We start from the raw sequence: 14867 nt of genomic DNA, 5'->3' as shown, positions 1-14867 counted from the left end.
GGACTATGACTTTGTAATATTCTAGCACCATGACTGGATTATTGAGTAAGAACCACAGGACGGCATACTCCAAGCCTCAGTGCTTGAACCTTTGCCTGCCAGGCTTGTTCTTGTCGTCTACATTCAGGACAAATGTTACTCTTAAGAGATCGTCCCTGACCACTCCACTGAGGTAGTCACCCTCCCCTCACTCAGCGGGCTCCAATGTATCAAAGAGTTAGGACAAAGTGCAGGAAGAATGGAGGGTCTGCTCAAAGACACAGGCAAATAGAACTGCGTGTCTCTGGGGTCAACCTCCTGCTCCAAGAGCAGCAAAGGCTTTCTCTAAAGGTCGAGATACTTTACACCTTTCAGTCTGGACAGTCTCTTTTGCCATTACTAATCCTCATTATTACTTTGCCAGCAAAGGTCCGTCTAGTCAAGGCTATGGTTTTTCCCGTGGTCATGTATGGATGTGAGAGTTGGACTGTGAAGAAAGCTGATTGCTGAAGAATTGATGCTTTTGAACTGTGGTGCTGGAGAAGACTCTTGAGAATCCCTTGGACTGCAAGGAGATCCAACCAGTCCATTCTAGAGGAGATCAATCCTGGGTGTTCATTGGAAGGACTGATGCTAAAGCTGAAACTGCAATACTTTGGCCACCTCATGCGACGAGTTGACTCACTGGAAAAGACTCTGATGCTGGGAAAGGTTGGGGGCGGGAGGAGAAGGGGACGACGGAGAATGAGATGGCTGGATGGCATCACCGACTCTTTGAACATGAGTTTGAGTGAACTCTGGGAGTTGGTGATGGACAGGGAGGCCTGGCGTTCTGTGATTCATGGGGTCGCAGAGAGTCGGACACGACTGAGCAACTGAACTGAACTGGACTGAACTGAACCCTCATTATCTTGGGAGTACAGTCATCTGCAAAATGTCAAGGAGTGGATGTGTTTCAATAAAACTTTATTTACAAAAGCAGGCATTGGGTGGACCAACTCCTTGCCAACTCTTGCCTCCCCTAAGGAAATAGTTTTCATATAAATAAAAGAACCAGCAGACAGCTAGCATTGCATTTAAACATTATCCTAAAACATAGGGCAGAGGCATTTTATACAGAGGATTTGTTCATGAAATCTTGCCTTTTGCAAATCTGCTGCCTAATTCAAGGCTAGTTTTTGCAAAGAAGTACATATTGAGAAGGACCTTTTCAGTATTTCTAGCTCAAAGGGGTCAGAGCTGCAGCCATGGAGTAAATACAGTACAATATTAACTTAATCTGCCAGGTTTCACATGACTGGATTTTTTAATTGAATTTTAAAATTGGAGTGTGGGTACTACTATACATAAAACAACCAATGAGGACCCAGTGTATAACATGGGGAACTCTAAGCAATAATCTGTTATAACGTCTGAGGGAAAAGAATCTGAAAAAGAACAGTTATGTGTGTCTGTAAAACTGCATCACTTTGTTGTATACCTGAAACTAACACAACATTGTAAACCAAGAATACCTCAAAAAAATAAAGCAAAATAAAACAGGGGTATAAATGGCATTCTCAATTTTGTTTCAGTGAATCTCTATTTTTATTTTCTGTAACACCCTCGTTGAAATTCACATGATGTGAATTCACATAAAAGGCAGCCACACGGCATCTGCCCCTACCCCACCATGCAGGCATATGTGTGTGCATGGGTACATGCTGTTGCTTCAGTTGTGTCTGACTCTGCAACCCTGTAGATTTTAGCCCGCCAGCCTCCTCTGTCTATGGGATTCTCCAGGCATGAATACTGGAGTGGGTTGCCACGCTTTCCTCCAGGAGATCTTCCTGACCCAGGGATCGAACCCAAGTCTCTGACATCTCCTGCATCGGCAGGTGGGTTCTTTACCACTAGTGCCACCTGGGAAGCCTGCCTCACCACCCCCCACCTGTGACCATAAGCTCCTCAAGAACAAAATGTCTTCTTCCTACCACCCCTTTCCTCCCTTATGGGGGTCCCATGCAGGGTGTGTGGCAGGCACTCAACACACACACACACACACACACACACACACACCCAGTGATATGAATGGAGAATCTAAGAGCAATTCAGGAACAAATAAACTTCAACTGTAGCCGTGGTGATTTCAGAAAGATGTTGGTGCTTTCTGATTACGAAGAATGTTGAATGCTGCAACTTCTGGTAGTTCTGCAGTCTTTTTCTCTGAAACTCTTCGCGAGTTTATTTGTTTCCTAACAGCCATTCATGTCAGATGGCATAAAGACCCAGGCAGGCAGGAAGCACAAGGAGGGAGCAGAAAATATTCCCAAGCTCTTTCCAAACTTAGGATCCAGGATCTGAAATTTCCTTCTCTACAAAGTATGTGCCTTTTTTTTCCCCCCAAACTGCACCAAGCTCTAAAAATTCACATGTCACCATGGCCTCGTAGCTTAGTAAACCACATCAAAAGCATTTTGCAATGATGCTTCTTCCTCTATGAAACCTGAAGCCATAAGTGGACCTGCTATTAGGCGGGTAATTAAGCCACTCCCTGGGCCCAATGGATATGCATTCAAGCTGCCAAGAGATGATGAAACTCGTGCCTTCCTCAGTGGGATCCTCAGGGCCTGACTCCCATGTTCCCCCAGATACCTTACTCCAACAATGAGCGCAGTCAGGGAGATACCAGTATGTGAAACTCGATTTCAAGCACACCCTTTCAAAACCCAATTGACTCCAGCAAGCAGCTTACCAAATAGCCACGGGGGAGACCAAAAACACAGCTTTCCAATGTGCTCCCTGAGGAAAACCAGCCACTGCAGTTCAAAATGCTGCCTGCCTCAGCTGGCCTCTGAGAAAGCAAAACAGACCCTACAGATGCCTGTCTGACCCTGTCCATCTCCTTCCCTGCCATCCAGGCAGAGCTCTCCTTGGGTAACTGCCCTCCTTCACAGGACTCCAGGGCTGCATCCTGGTGGTCTATGCCAATCACCAGGCTCTTATTTCCCCAGCCTCTGCCAAAGCATCACCCTTTGAAATCCCAGATAGAGGAAACTTCTCTAGTTTAAGCCAGTTCCAGTTGAGTTCTGTCACTTGCCAAGGAGATGCCTAATTAATGCAATGAAAAACAAATGCTCCCGTGGTCCAGTGGCTAGGACAGCACTTCCACTGCAGGGGTCATGGGTTCAATCCCTGGTTGGGGAACCAAGATCCCACAAGCTATAATATGGCCAAAAAAAATAAAATAAATAAACTCAACAGATGGTGAATGTTGATCACTTCTATTAAAATACCTTCCTAGCAGGCTTTTCTGCAACCTCCGGATGCAGGTTTCATTGAAAAGCAGGGGATGATAGCCTGGCCCAGTGGACCAGTGGATTTCAAGCTTGCTCAGCCAGCAACCCTCAAAATCATGTAGGCTGTTGCCTTACAATAAATCTCTATCTCCTACTATAGGCTCCATTGCTCTGGCTGCCTCTAACTGATACACTGGTCAAAAGGTTTTGGGGTCAGGTGATTGGAGACCCCAGGTTTGCTTGTATGACATCTGAGTGGGGTCATTAGTACCCTGATCAGGTATGCAGATGTGACCTGCACTCAAGTTGACCATCTCAACCACCTTTTCACTGTGTCACAAGCATTGGGCTGCTAAGGTCTCTGGTCATTCCTCTCCATTTGTGGGGGTGGCCCAGACTTGCCTGGCTTCCCCTTCTTGTCCAAGTGTAATTAGTTATATGGGACATTAATCACAGATAAACCAAGCTCTGCTAGCTTTTTTTTTTTTTTTAACCCTCCTGGAGGATCTACAAAATCTGCTCCTTCCTTACCATCCCATCTTGTAAGCTCTGACATCTGGCCTCTTCTGTTTCTACTATCAGAGGCTGAAGGGCAATGGAAGGGAGTGATGGGGAGCCTGTCTTCAGGGTCTGCTTGAGGTCTTCAGTCTTCTGTCTGAGTGACTTAACCTCTTGGAACTTTAGTTTTCTTCTCCACAGAATGGAGATAACAATAGTCCCAAATAAGTGGGGTTGTAGCCAGGATGAAAAATGTCAGAGTTTCTAAGGGGCTGAGAACAGTGCCTGGCCAGTGGCATGTATTCAATAAACAGGGGTCACCATGGTGATCGGGAAGCTGAGGATGCTTCTCTGGCTCACTCACTTCCTCCTGGTCCAGGCGGCATCTCTCCAGCCTTAGTCCTTGTGATGCAGCCATCCAGAGCCTTCCATTGCAGAGGGCATCTCAGGACGGACCGGTCCTTCCCACTGCCTACATCCAAGGGAACAGGAGGGGGGAGGTTCCTCAACATCTTGAAATTATTTTCAATTTGTTTATATTACCTAGTCTTTCAAGAATGAGGAAAAAATAATATTTTCTAATATTCAAGAAAAAAAAATGAGGCTCCTCTTTTAGCTGCAACCTCAGGGCCAATCCAGCTTTCTGGGTCCCTCTTCAGCATGTAGATAGGTCAGAAACAACTTCAGCATCTCCCAGCGATCAAGAGGGGCACGGCCTTTTGTGTAGGATGTCAGTGTGGAAAAAAGTCACCCTTAGAATTATTGAAAAAACATGCATCAGGCGTGGTTCTTGGTTCTGGAGCTGCAGAGAGGATCGAGTTTGGAAATTCAGCTTCAAAATTAGATTTTGACCAGTATAAAATAAAAAGTTAAAATAATTTAAATATCTCTTCAAAAAAGATTTTGAATATGTATATGGATTCATGTATGTATATTTATATTATATAATTAGATTACATATATAATACATGTATATTAGACAGAAGAAGAGAGAGAAAGGGAGACAGACCAACCAGCAGACAGACACTGTCAGAACAGAGAATCTTTATTCTTCAAGTCACCATTCTCAGCTACGAGAACAGGCACAAAGAACTTCCCAAGTGTTATTTTAGAGGAAAAAAAAGGGGGGGTGGTGAAATGTATGCAGGGACAGAAAAACTATCTTCTCTACCCTATTCTGGACCTTAGAGAAAAATGGGATTTTGCATTTGAATTGTCATTTACAAGGAGAGCAGAGCAGGTGATCTGAATGAGTTTCTTTTCTTGCCGTGAAATACACAAGGGAAACTTGAACTGTTTCTGAAAGCAGCAGAAATTCATCACTGAGTTTCAGATCTAGGCTGGAGGGAAAGGAGAAGCAGCCGTCCTGGAAAGAGATCTGCAGCAGCTGAAGGTGGTTCCAGGGGGAGGAAGGGACTCCGCAGCTGTGTCGCCAGGCCCACCCCCATTGTTGCTTCCAATTTGTCAGCTGCTTATTCCTGACTAAATTCAAGGAAGAAGCAGGAAGCTATGAGTGTTAGCAGTTCAGTCTGGAAAGAAAAATCCTCGTAAGTGGTGGATGCTTGTAATGGATGCTATTGGCAAACCATCTTGCCTTCGAACCAGTGAAAATAAATGAAGAATTTAACAAAGAAAGTCAAAAGGCAACTGACCAGAGAGTTTATACACTGGCTAATCCCAGGGCCGGACACTGTTTGAAGCACTTTATGAGTTGCCTCACTTAATCCTACCCCAGATCTTATAAAGGAGGTGTTGGTATTATCCTCATTTTATAACAAAGTTCAGAGAGGTTAAGTAACTTGCCTGAGGTCACACAGCTGAAGACAGGGGTAAATCAACCCAGGAACCTCCCACGTGATGTTTCCTCCACTTTTTCTTCACTGTTTGTGACCCTAAAGAATCCCTTCAAATGCAAGAAAGCGGAACATCAAGATGATAAGAAAGTGGCTGATGCCTTCCAATTCAGGAGGAAAGGAAAAAGGCCATAAACCAGGCCTTTATCCTTTTACTGGGCGCTGACATAATACCCAAACAGGGCCTTTTCTGAGAGTCCTGAGTTTCTCTGCACCAGAGGCAGGCAGGGCAGTGGAGAAAGTACAGAGCCCACTGCCTGGTTTTAAATCCTGACTTGTGGCCTTGGCAAGTTACTCTTAGACTCCCACACTTCAGTTTCTCCTCTCAAAAATGGGAATCTTCCTACAACCTGCTTTATGGGGTTACAGGAGTCATTTCACATAAAAGGCTTAGAACAGTGCCTGGCATGGGTCAAACGCTCAATCAGTTTCCACTCTTATTAGCCCTTCATTATGTTTAGTCGCTAAGTTGTGTCCAACTCTTTTGTGATCCCATAGACTGTAGCCCGCCAGGCTCCTCTGTCCATGGGATTTCCCAGGCAAGAATACTGGAGTGGGTTGCCATTTCCTCCTCCAGGGGAACTTCCCGACCCAGGGATCAAACCTGTGTCTCCTGCATTGGCAGGTGGATTCTTTACCACTGAGCCCCCTGGGAAGACCTAGCACTCAATTGACATACGATTGTTGGCTTGTAATATTTTAGTTCCGACACGACATGTCATGGCTCCCAACCCCTGCTCACAAATGTGATGCCCTTTTGTATCCTTGATGGTGTTCTTGCCTTCCATTGCTGCCCTCTTGCCACCATTGTGACAGCCGCTGTGAACCCAGCACTTGCTGACATAGCTCTAAAAGCCTCCTGATGTATTAGAGCAGCATCCTCCCCATGCCCTGTGAGGTTGCAACCCCACCGGTGCCCCTTTTTCAGGTGAGAAAACTAAGGCATGATGACAGGAAGGAACTCTCCCTGGGTCGCCAGGCTAGAACTTGGGAGAAGGGATTCAGACTCTGATCTTACACAGTCAGCACCACAGATTAGGGGTACCCATGGTTTGGGCCAAGCGGTTTCAGATTCAGCCGATGTCAGGGCGAAATCAGGAGGCTGGCTCTTTTTCCCTTTTTTTAAGGCAGGACCAGGCTTCTGAGTGTCCCTGCTTTGTCCCTGAAGGGAAGGTTTCCTAATCTTATCTGCCTCCCTCACCTGTGCAGGGGCAGCAGCCTGGGGTGGGGCGGGGGCGCGGAGCTGACCTCTTTCTTAGCATCCCTCCTCCAGACAGGCACAATGAAAGGGTCCCAGGGTGGAGGCGCAAAGCAGAAAGGAAACAGATGGGAAGGTGAGTAATTAAATCAATATATACCAAACAGCCAAGTGAGAGGGAAAAAGAAGCAAAGTAATTAATGTCCAAAAATGAAGTTTGAGCTCGAACGTCGTGCATTCATTTCCAAAACACTGTTTCTTAAAGCTGTTTGGAATGTAAATGCAAAACAAAAAAAAACACACCCCCGGCCCAACACACGCATGCAGGCACACATACAAGAATGCTCTTTTGTTTCATTTTTCTGGAATTCTGTGATTTTTCTTCCCGTAGACTTCTTCCCCCTTCCTCCCCCCTCAAAGCAGCTCCTTACAGAATTACAGGTTTAAGGACTTTTGATAGGGGCCAGTTCTGTCAGAAGCAAAGGGTCAATTTGTTTGTATTTTACAGCAGACATGTGCTAAGCCTTTCCTATATTTTAAACAGATAATGTCCTTGTAATTTGGAAGCACTTACATGGAAGGCGGGCTTTGTCCCCTCTTTCAGCGTGTGTGTCGCTCTTGCCCGTCTGTTGAGATGAAAAAGAAATACTGTATCTTTAAATTAGGAGGCACTGAATAATGAATCTTGGGCAGTGAAAAGGCTAATGCCATGTGGAGGAGAAGGAGTTTAATCTAATTTAGTTGGAGGGTGTCTGTCTGCGGTGTTGTTTTTTGGAGTGTGGGAATAGAGGGGTAAGCTGTCCCCTTGAATGGTCCCTCCAGCGCCAGAAGCAGTGGGGAGCCGCGTAGACGCCAGTGATCCAAAGCCGGGCCTTGAAAGGGGGATTAGAGACAGGCTGTGATTTGCAATTCACACTAATGCACCCTGTGGAACCTTTGGTAATATTTCAAACCACATTTCAAGGGAAGTGGCCTTAAAATCGCTGCCTAAATTGTATCGGAGCAACAGAGGACCCTCCAGTCATCCGTTTTATGATGTGGATGCTTTTCTGTTTGTTTCTTGCCGCCCCACCCCCACCCCAACATCCTCCGTCGAGTGTTTTTAGATGGAATGAAAAACTTTGTGCCCGGTGAATTTGCCGCAGCTTGTGTGGCTTCTGGGGTGGTGCACGCTGTGTGTTTTCTTTAGTAAGTATCCCTTCGGATGACCAAAGGTATTTTCTCCTAGGAGAAAAATGTGGGGTGGGGGTGGGGGAAAAGAGCACGCCTGCTTGCTTAGAAAACAGAATTCTCAGTGCCTTTTTTTTTTCCTCCTAAATCTCATAATAAGCTTCTGCACAAACATAACCCAAGATGAAATCAGGGAAAAAGGTACGTTTTGGTATCAGAGATCCCTCTACATGTCAGACCATTATTAGCATCACATTCTTACTTGAAAAGGAGAATCGGAAAAGTGCTGATGAAATACAAATATTGATAACAGAAGATAAAAGAAACATCAGACTCATTTTACCAGATCATCAAACGCCAATGTGCTGAGAGAGATGCTCCAAGCAAGAGTTCCTAGAAAACAGATCACCTGAACCACTTTCTACCTTCAACCCTACAACACGCTTCTCTTTCTTTTCCTAAGCTGTGCTGATAGTCTACAAGTTTACTCTTGCAATTAGTTTGTACCGTGCTAAGTCTACGGTTTAATTTTTCCCTACCGCTGAAAGAGTCAGTACTTGCTATCTTAAAGAGATTACTGTGGGTTTTCTTGAATCTCATTTCAGAACAGCTCACACAGTGCTCATCATTTCCACTGACTGTAACATCTTAAGAGGAAATACAACTTTGATTTTTAGCAATATCCCTGTTAAGGTCTTTTCGACTTTGGAATTTGCTAGGTGATGAAACTGCCTTTCTCTCAATCTCCTTCCATCCAGAAATTCTTAGCTTTCAGTCAAAATACTGCCTGACTGCTGAAATCATGTTTCTGTTCAAAGACCTTATACTTTTTCTGGGCAAACATTTGCAAGAATTTGAAGGTAGTTAATGTTTAAAAATGCCTCTCCCATATACACATATTTTTAGATAGTTGGTGTATAAAATATATATGTATATATTCCTTGTCCTTGCATGTTATTTGAAATCATGTTTAATTATAAAGTTTCATTAAAAACCTTTGCTCAAAATTTTAGAGGCCTAATAAGATTTCCATTAATTTAAACATATCACTATTCCCACGACAGCCCCAAATGCTTTCTTTTCCCCCTTTCATCCATGGTTAAATATGTAAATAAAATGTCTAAAGTCATTCTTCAAAGAAGACAAAAGAAAAAAGAGCTGAGGGGAGAGACAGCCATAAAATTCCTCCCAATTCTCCATAACATTTGCCAGAGGGGGGCCAGTTGCCAGCCAGAGCTGAGCAGCAGGGAACCCTGCCGCTCCTTAGAATCACACATCTCAAATCCCACACACAGGAAAAAAAATAAAATAAAATATCTTTTCAGCTGGAGCCATCAAAAGGGCCTTTTCATTTATTAGTTACAGAGTTATCTTGCAGTTGGTGATTTCTCAGCGCCCTCATTTTTCTATCATAATGTCTATTTGTTGGTTTCCATCTCAGCTGGGCAGAGAGAAGCACTTCTGCAGACATTTTTTTTTCCTTCTAAAAAAAGGAGAGAAGAAAGCAATCTGAAGTGGTTATAGCGAAGATAATGGGTCTGAACATGGCTGAATTAAAACAGCACATAAAAGATCAATTAGGAGATGCCTTCTCAAACAGCTCACACCCCCGGCTTTTGGTGTTTGGCGCTGTCACTGACTCTTCCCCATGTCTATTTTCAGAGTTTCTGAGGGAAGGAAAAGGAAAGGAAAAAGAAGGAAAATGATGTCCAAGGCAGGAAACTGGCAAGAAAATCTTCTTAATGAAAAGGTTCGGAAAATAGCTCACTAGATTAAAAAACAAAAACAAACACAACTATCTTAAGAAAAATGACAGCCTTTAAAAAAAGCATCTGGGACAAACAATCCAGCTGAAGGCAGCGCGTTCTGACTGCATTAGCTCTTATTTACCTCGACCCTCTCCCCCGCACTTTTTTTTCCCATTTTCTACCTCACACTCCATCTCCTCCAACACCTCACACGGAGATCCAGGGACAGTAATTCAGTGCCGGGAGCACATTCCCAGCCTCGTTCTTCTCTATTTGCTGAATGGATGGATGGATAGAACAAGGGGGTATGTTTTAGGTTTTGAGTTCTCCCAAGTTTCTTATTAGATGTAAAATCATATGACTTGTTTCAAATAAAAGCCAATATTCTAAAAAAGCCTTTTCAGAGGAAGCGCCCCACTTCTGCCACCGCTGACAAAAAGCTTCCCAGGGGACGAGCGACTGGCAGGAGCATCTCCTTTCTGGGCGCTTCCTAGAAATAACCGGGAAACCCGCAGCGCCAGCCGCTCCTGCAAAGCCGGGCGGGGGGCGGGTGGGGGGCGGGGTGGGAGTGGGAGAGCAGCACCGATCGCCGGGGATGTCTGTGCGAACCGCACATCCCTCCAGAGTGCCAACCTCAGAAAGGCAGGAAGAAAAAGGAGACCCCTGCGCACAGGGCCGGCTCCTCTGACCTCTCCTCCGGCTCGGTTAAGTCCTCCAACGGACCCCTCTATGCGTGGTCCTGGGAGTTTCAGAAAAACTTTCGAAGACCCCGACCTCGAGAGCGTCTAAGAGGAAAGAGACCCGGCCACCTCCGAGGGGTACTGTTTACGGAAGGGTTAATACGGGAAGCCAGGTGAAGCGCTTCTTTGGAAGTAGGGCGCGGGCGTCCGCGCCCACCGCGCCCGCCCAGGTGCGGGTGTGTGTGGCCTAAGGGACTCCGTCCCGAACTCGCCCCCATCCGAAGGGCGTGCTCTAAGGGCACTGGACCGGGACACTCCTTCCCCACTTTTTAAGAAAACTGAGCGAAGCATGGGCGCCTCCCCTTTCCCGGGGAGTTGGGGACCCTCGGAAAGAGCTGACTCAGCGCCCTCCCACCGCCAACTCCGCAGCATCCCGCGGGTCCGCAGTCAAGGAGGGAGCAGGCCGGGCCAATCACTCGCCAAATAATATAAATACCCGACGAGCGAATGACTTCCTATAATAAATAAACTCAGCCGCCTAGAAGAAATTACCAGGCCTGCCTGGCGCGAGGCCCCTCAACTCTGCGGCTCTGGTGGGGGCGGGGGGTCACCCTTCTACAAACCAAGCCCCCGGCTTCCCGACGCCGGGGGTTAAGGGGGGTGGGACGTCAGAGTCCCAGGAAGCTGCCCGCCCTCCCCCTCCCCGCCTGCTCCGCGGAGACCTCGGAAGAGCGGCCCTAAAATCTAGATTCCCAGAGCCCCTCCCCCTGCCCTTCTCTTTGAAATTTCAAAGAGACCCCCTCCCCGGAGCCGGAGCCCCGACGCAGGCCTGGTAACTCCGCAGCCTCGGGAAGATGCGGGCAGCTTTACAAGCTAAGGGGCCACTTTATGGCCGAGGCCATAAAACGCAAATCCCACCTCGCTTTGAAAGCTCTCTCCGCCCGGGACCCACCATAAAAATCACGGGAGATAAGCCCCCAGGCTGACTTAGACCAGCCCACCCCTTCCTCCGGCCAGTCTCCGAACTTCCAGTAACCCCGGCGCCCTTGGGCTGCGGGGGACGAGGCCCGGGGCGCCCCGAGAGAGGGAGCGCAGGCGGGGAGGCGACGAGAGGCCAAGTTGGAGGCTGGCGCAGAAGGCGAAGGAGCAGCGGGCGGGACGCACGGGAGGGCGGCGACGCAGGGCCGGGGGCCGGGACGGCGGCAAGCGGCGAGCTCGTGGGGCCGGGCGCTGCGCTTTCTCATGCAAAGCAGCGGTGGGGCGGGGCGCGCGGCCCGGGGGCGGGGCCTGTCAGCGCTCGGCTTTTTCCCACTTTGCCTGTTTGCGAGACTGCTCAGCCCGGGACCAGACTCCGAACGGCTGCGGGCCGAGCCGGGCCGAGGCCGGCGCGGGGAGGGCGGAGCCGCCGCGAGTCGCCGACCCCGGTGCGCCCGCGCCGCCCGCCCTCTCCGCGCGCTCCCACGAGAAGCCAAAGTTTGCCGCGGCGGCGGCCGTGAGTTGCAGTCCGCGCCGGGCCGCGCGCCGAGAGCTGCGGGGCTCCTCTCGCTTCCCGGTATTGTTCGCAAACTTTGCTCCTCTCTTCAGCGGCTCCACCTCGGCGGAGGCGGGCGCGGAGAGCGGGGTCGGGGGGCGCTGTGCGCACCGCTCGGGCGGGGCTGGGCTGGGCGGGCATGGGTGGGGGCCGGAGCGGGGACGAGGAGCCGGGGCCGGCAGCCGGAGCCTGGGAGCGGCTGCTCTGAGGGCGGCGGACCTCCCCGCCGGGGCACCTCCGACGCCACCATGCAGCGCCCAGGCCCCCGCCTGTGGCTAGTCCTGCAGGTGATGGGCTCGTGTGCCGCCATCAGCTCCATGGACATGGAGCGGCCGGGAGACGGCAAGTGCCAGCCCATCGAGATTCCTATGTGCAAGGACATTGGCTACAACATGACCCGCATGCCCAACCTGATGGGCCATGAGAACCAGCGCGAGGCCGCCATCCAGCTGCACGAGTTCGCGCCGCTGGTGGAGTACGGCTGCCACGGCCACCTCCGCTTCTTTCTGTGCTCCCTGTACGCGCCAATGTGCACCGAGCAAGTCTCCACCCCCATCCCCGCCTGCCGGGTCATGTGCGAGCAGGCCCGGCTAAAGTGCTCCCCGATCATGGAGCAGTTCAACTTCAAGTGGCCCGACTCCCTGGACTGCAGCAAACTCCCCAACAAGAACGACCCCAATTACCTGTGCATGGAGGCGCCCAACAACGGCTCGGACGAGCCCGCGCGGGGCTCGGGCATGTTCCCGCCGCTCTTCAGGCCGCAGCGACCCCACAGCGCGCAGGAACACCAGCTGAAGGATGGGGCGCCGGGGCGCGCCGGCTGCGACAACCCGGGCAAGTTTCACCACGTGGAGAAGAGCGCGTCGTGCGCGCCGCTCTGCACTCCCGGCGTGGACGTGTATTGGAGCCGCGAGGACAAGCGCTTCGCGGTGGTCTGGCTGGCTGTCTGGTCCGTGCTCTGCTTCTTCTCCAGCGCCTTCACTGTGCTCACCTTCCTCATCGACCCAGCGCGCTTCCGGTACCCCGAGCGCCCCATCATCTTCCTGTCCATGTGCTACTGCGTCTACTCGGTGGGCTACATCATCCGCCTCTTTGCGGGCGCCGAGAGCATCGCCTGCGACCGGGACAGTGGACAGCTCTATGTCATCCAGGAGGGCCTGGAGAGCACGGGCTGCACCCTGGTCTTCCTGGTCCTTTACTACTTCGGCATGGCCAGCTCCCTGTGGTGGGTGATTCTCACCCTCACCTGGTTCCTGGCCGCGGGCAAGAAGTGGGGCCACGAGGCCATCGAGGCCAACAGCAGCTACTTCCACCTGGCCGCCTGGGCCATTCCGGCCGTGAAGACCATCCTGATCCTGGTGATGCGCCGGGTCGCGGGGGACGAGCTGACCGGCGTCTGCTATGTGGGCAACATGGACATCAACGCCCTCACCGGCTTCGTGCTCATCCCCCTGGCCTGTTACCTCATCATCGGCACTTCCTTTATTCTCTCGGGCTTCGTGGCCCTTTTCCACATCCGGAGGGTGATGAAAACGGGTGGGGAGAACACAGACAAGCTTGAGAAGCTCATGGTGCGGATCGGGGTCTTCTCCGTGCTCTACACGGTGCCGGCCACTTGTGTGATCGCCTGCTACTTTTATGAACGCCTAAACGTGGAGTACTGGAAAATCCTGGCCACGCAGCACAAGTGTAAAATGAACAACCAGACTAAAAACCTGGACTGTCTGATGGCCACCTCCATCCCCGCGGTGGAGATCTTCATGGTGAAGATTTTTATGCTGCTGGTGGTGGGCATCACCAGTGGCATGTGGGTCTGGACATCTAAGACTCTGCAATCCTGGCAGAACGTTTGCAGCCGCAGGTTCAAGAAAAAGAGCCGGAGAAAACCGGCCAGTGTGATCACCAGCAGTGGAATTTACAAAAAAGCCCAGCATCCCCCCAAAACCCATCTAGGGAAATATGAAATCACCGCCCAGCCTCCCACCTGTGTGTAAATGGAGCTTGGAGGGATGGCGGGATTGGAAAACTTTCCCAGAGAGGATTCAGTGGCTGTCAGAGCCAAAACATGGTGCTTTTCTCCGTTGGTTGGTTGCTTGTTTTTTTTTTTTTTTAATAAAAGTAAAAGAAAAAAAATAAAAAGTTTTTACTCTGAAATTCAGGATGCTGTGATACACTGAAAGTCCAACAAATTTGTTTTTCTTTTCCGTGAAGTAGAGCCCTCCCAGTTAAATAGCCTCTTGTGTAACTAATTTGTGGTAGCATAGTTGATTGAGGCCCCCAGAAGAAAACTTTTGTTTAGAACCTTCCATAAATATACATCTGTATGTTTGACTTGGCTTTGCTATCCATTTACAAATCAGGGAAGAGATAACTTCTTTGCAAATTAAAGAGCCTCTGCTGAGTTGCAAGGAGAGAGAGAGATGCCATCTCTTGCAGGCTAGCCATCCCAGGGGCCCACCCTCAGAAGGCCGCTTGTAGACAGCAACTACTGTGCAAACAGGAAGAAAGAGAAGGCCTGACAGCTCAGCACGCTCCAGTAGATTTGGAGTCCCTTAAAATAGACTCCAGCCTCCACAAATGGGTCTTTCTCCCAGATAGAAACTTCCATCTAACCTCATATTGGTACAGTGCCAACGATGTGCAAGGCATTTCTTTTTCTCTTTCCATAAAAATCAAAAGAGAAACAAGTATTTTGCTGTAGTAAAGACAACAAAAGAAGTCTGCTAACAAAAGAACTAAGGGGCCCAGCCCTCAGAACCCTTTTAGTTTTACAGTTTGTGGCTTTTTAATGGAAACCAAGCCTATGTGATACACGTTTGGACTGATTTGTAGAAGGGTGGGGGTGGGGGGCGGAGAGGGGAGAGGGATGATTCAAAAGTGCCCAAAGGGCTTATTGACTCTTTCTATTATTGAACAAATGGTTTCCATGAAT

General features: G+C 49.3%; 1 protein-coding gene across 1 annotated transcript; it reads left to right on the top strand.

Moving 5' to 3' along the window:
- Window positions 1-12084: 12084 nt before the first annotated feature.
- Window positions 12085-14045, top strand: FZD10 (frizzled class receptor 10). Its single transcript, XM_055405468.2, has one exon. The coding sequence runs from the start codon at window positions 12184-12186 to the stop codon at window positions 13927-13929; it is 1746 nt and encodes a 581-aa protein (XP_055261443.1). The 5' UTR covers window positions 12085-12183; the 3' UTR covers window positions 13930-14045.
- The last annotated feature ends 822 nt before the right edge of the window (window positions 14046-14867 follow it).

This window comes from Moschus berezovskii, chromosome 19 (genome assembly GCF_049115385.1).
Source record: "Moschus berezovskii isolate FMDL1 chromosome 19, NW_MosBer_1.0, whole genome shotgun sequence".
NCBI lineage: Eukaryota > Metazoa > Chordata > Mammalia > Artiodactyla > Moschidae > Moschus > Moschus berezovskii.
This window is presented reverse-complemented; position numbering and strand designations above follow the sequence as displayed.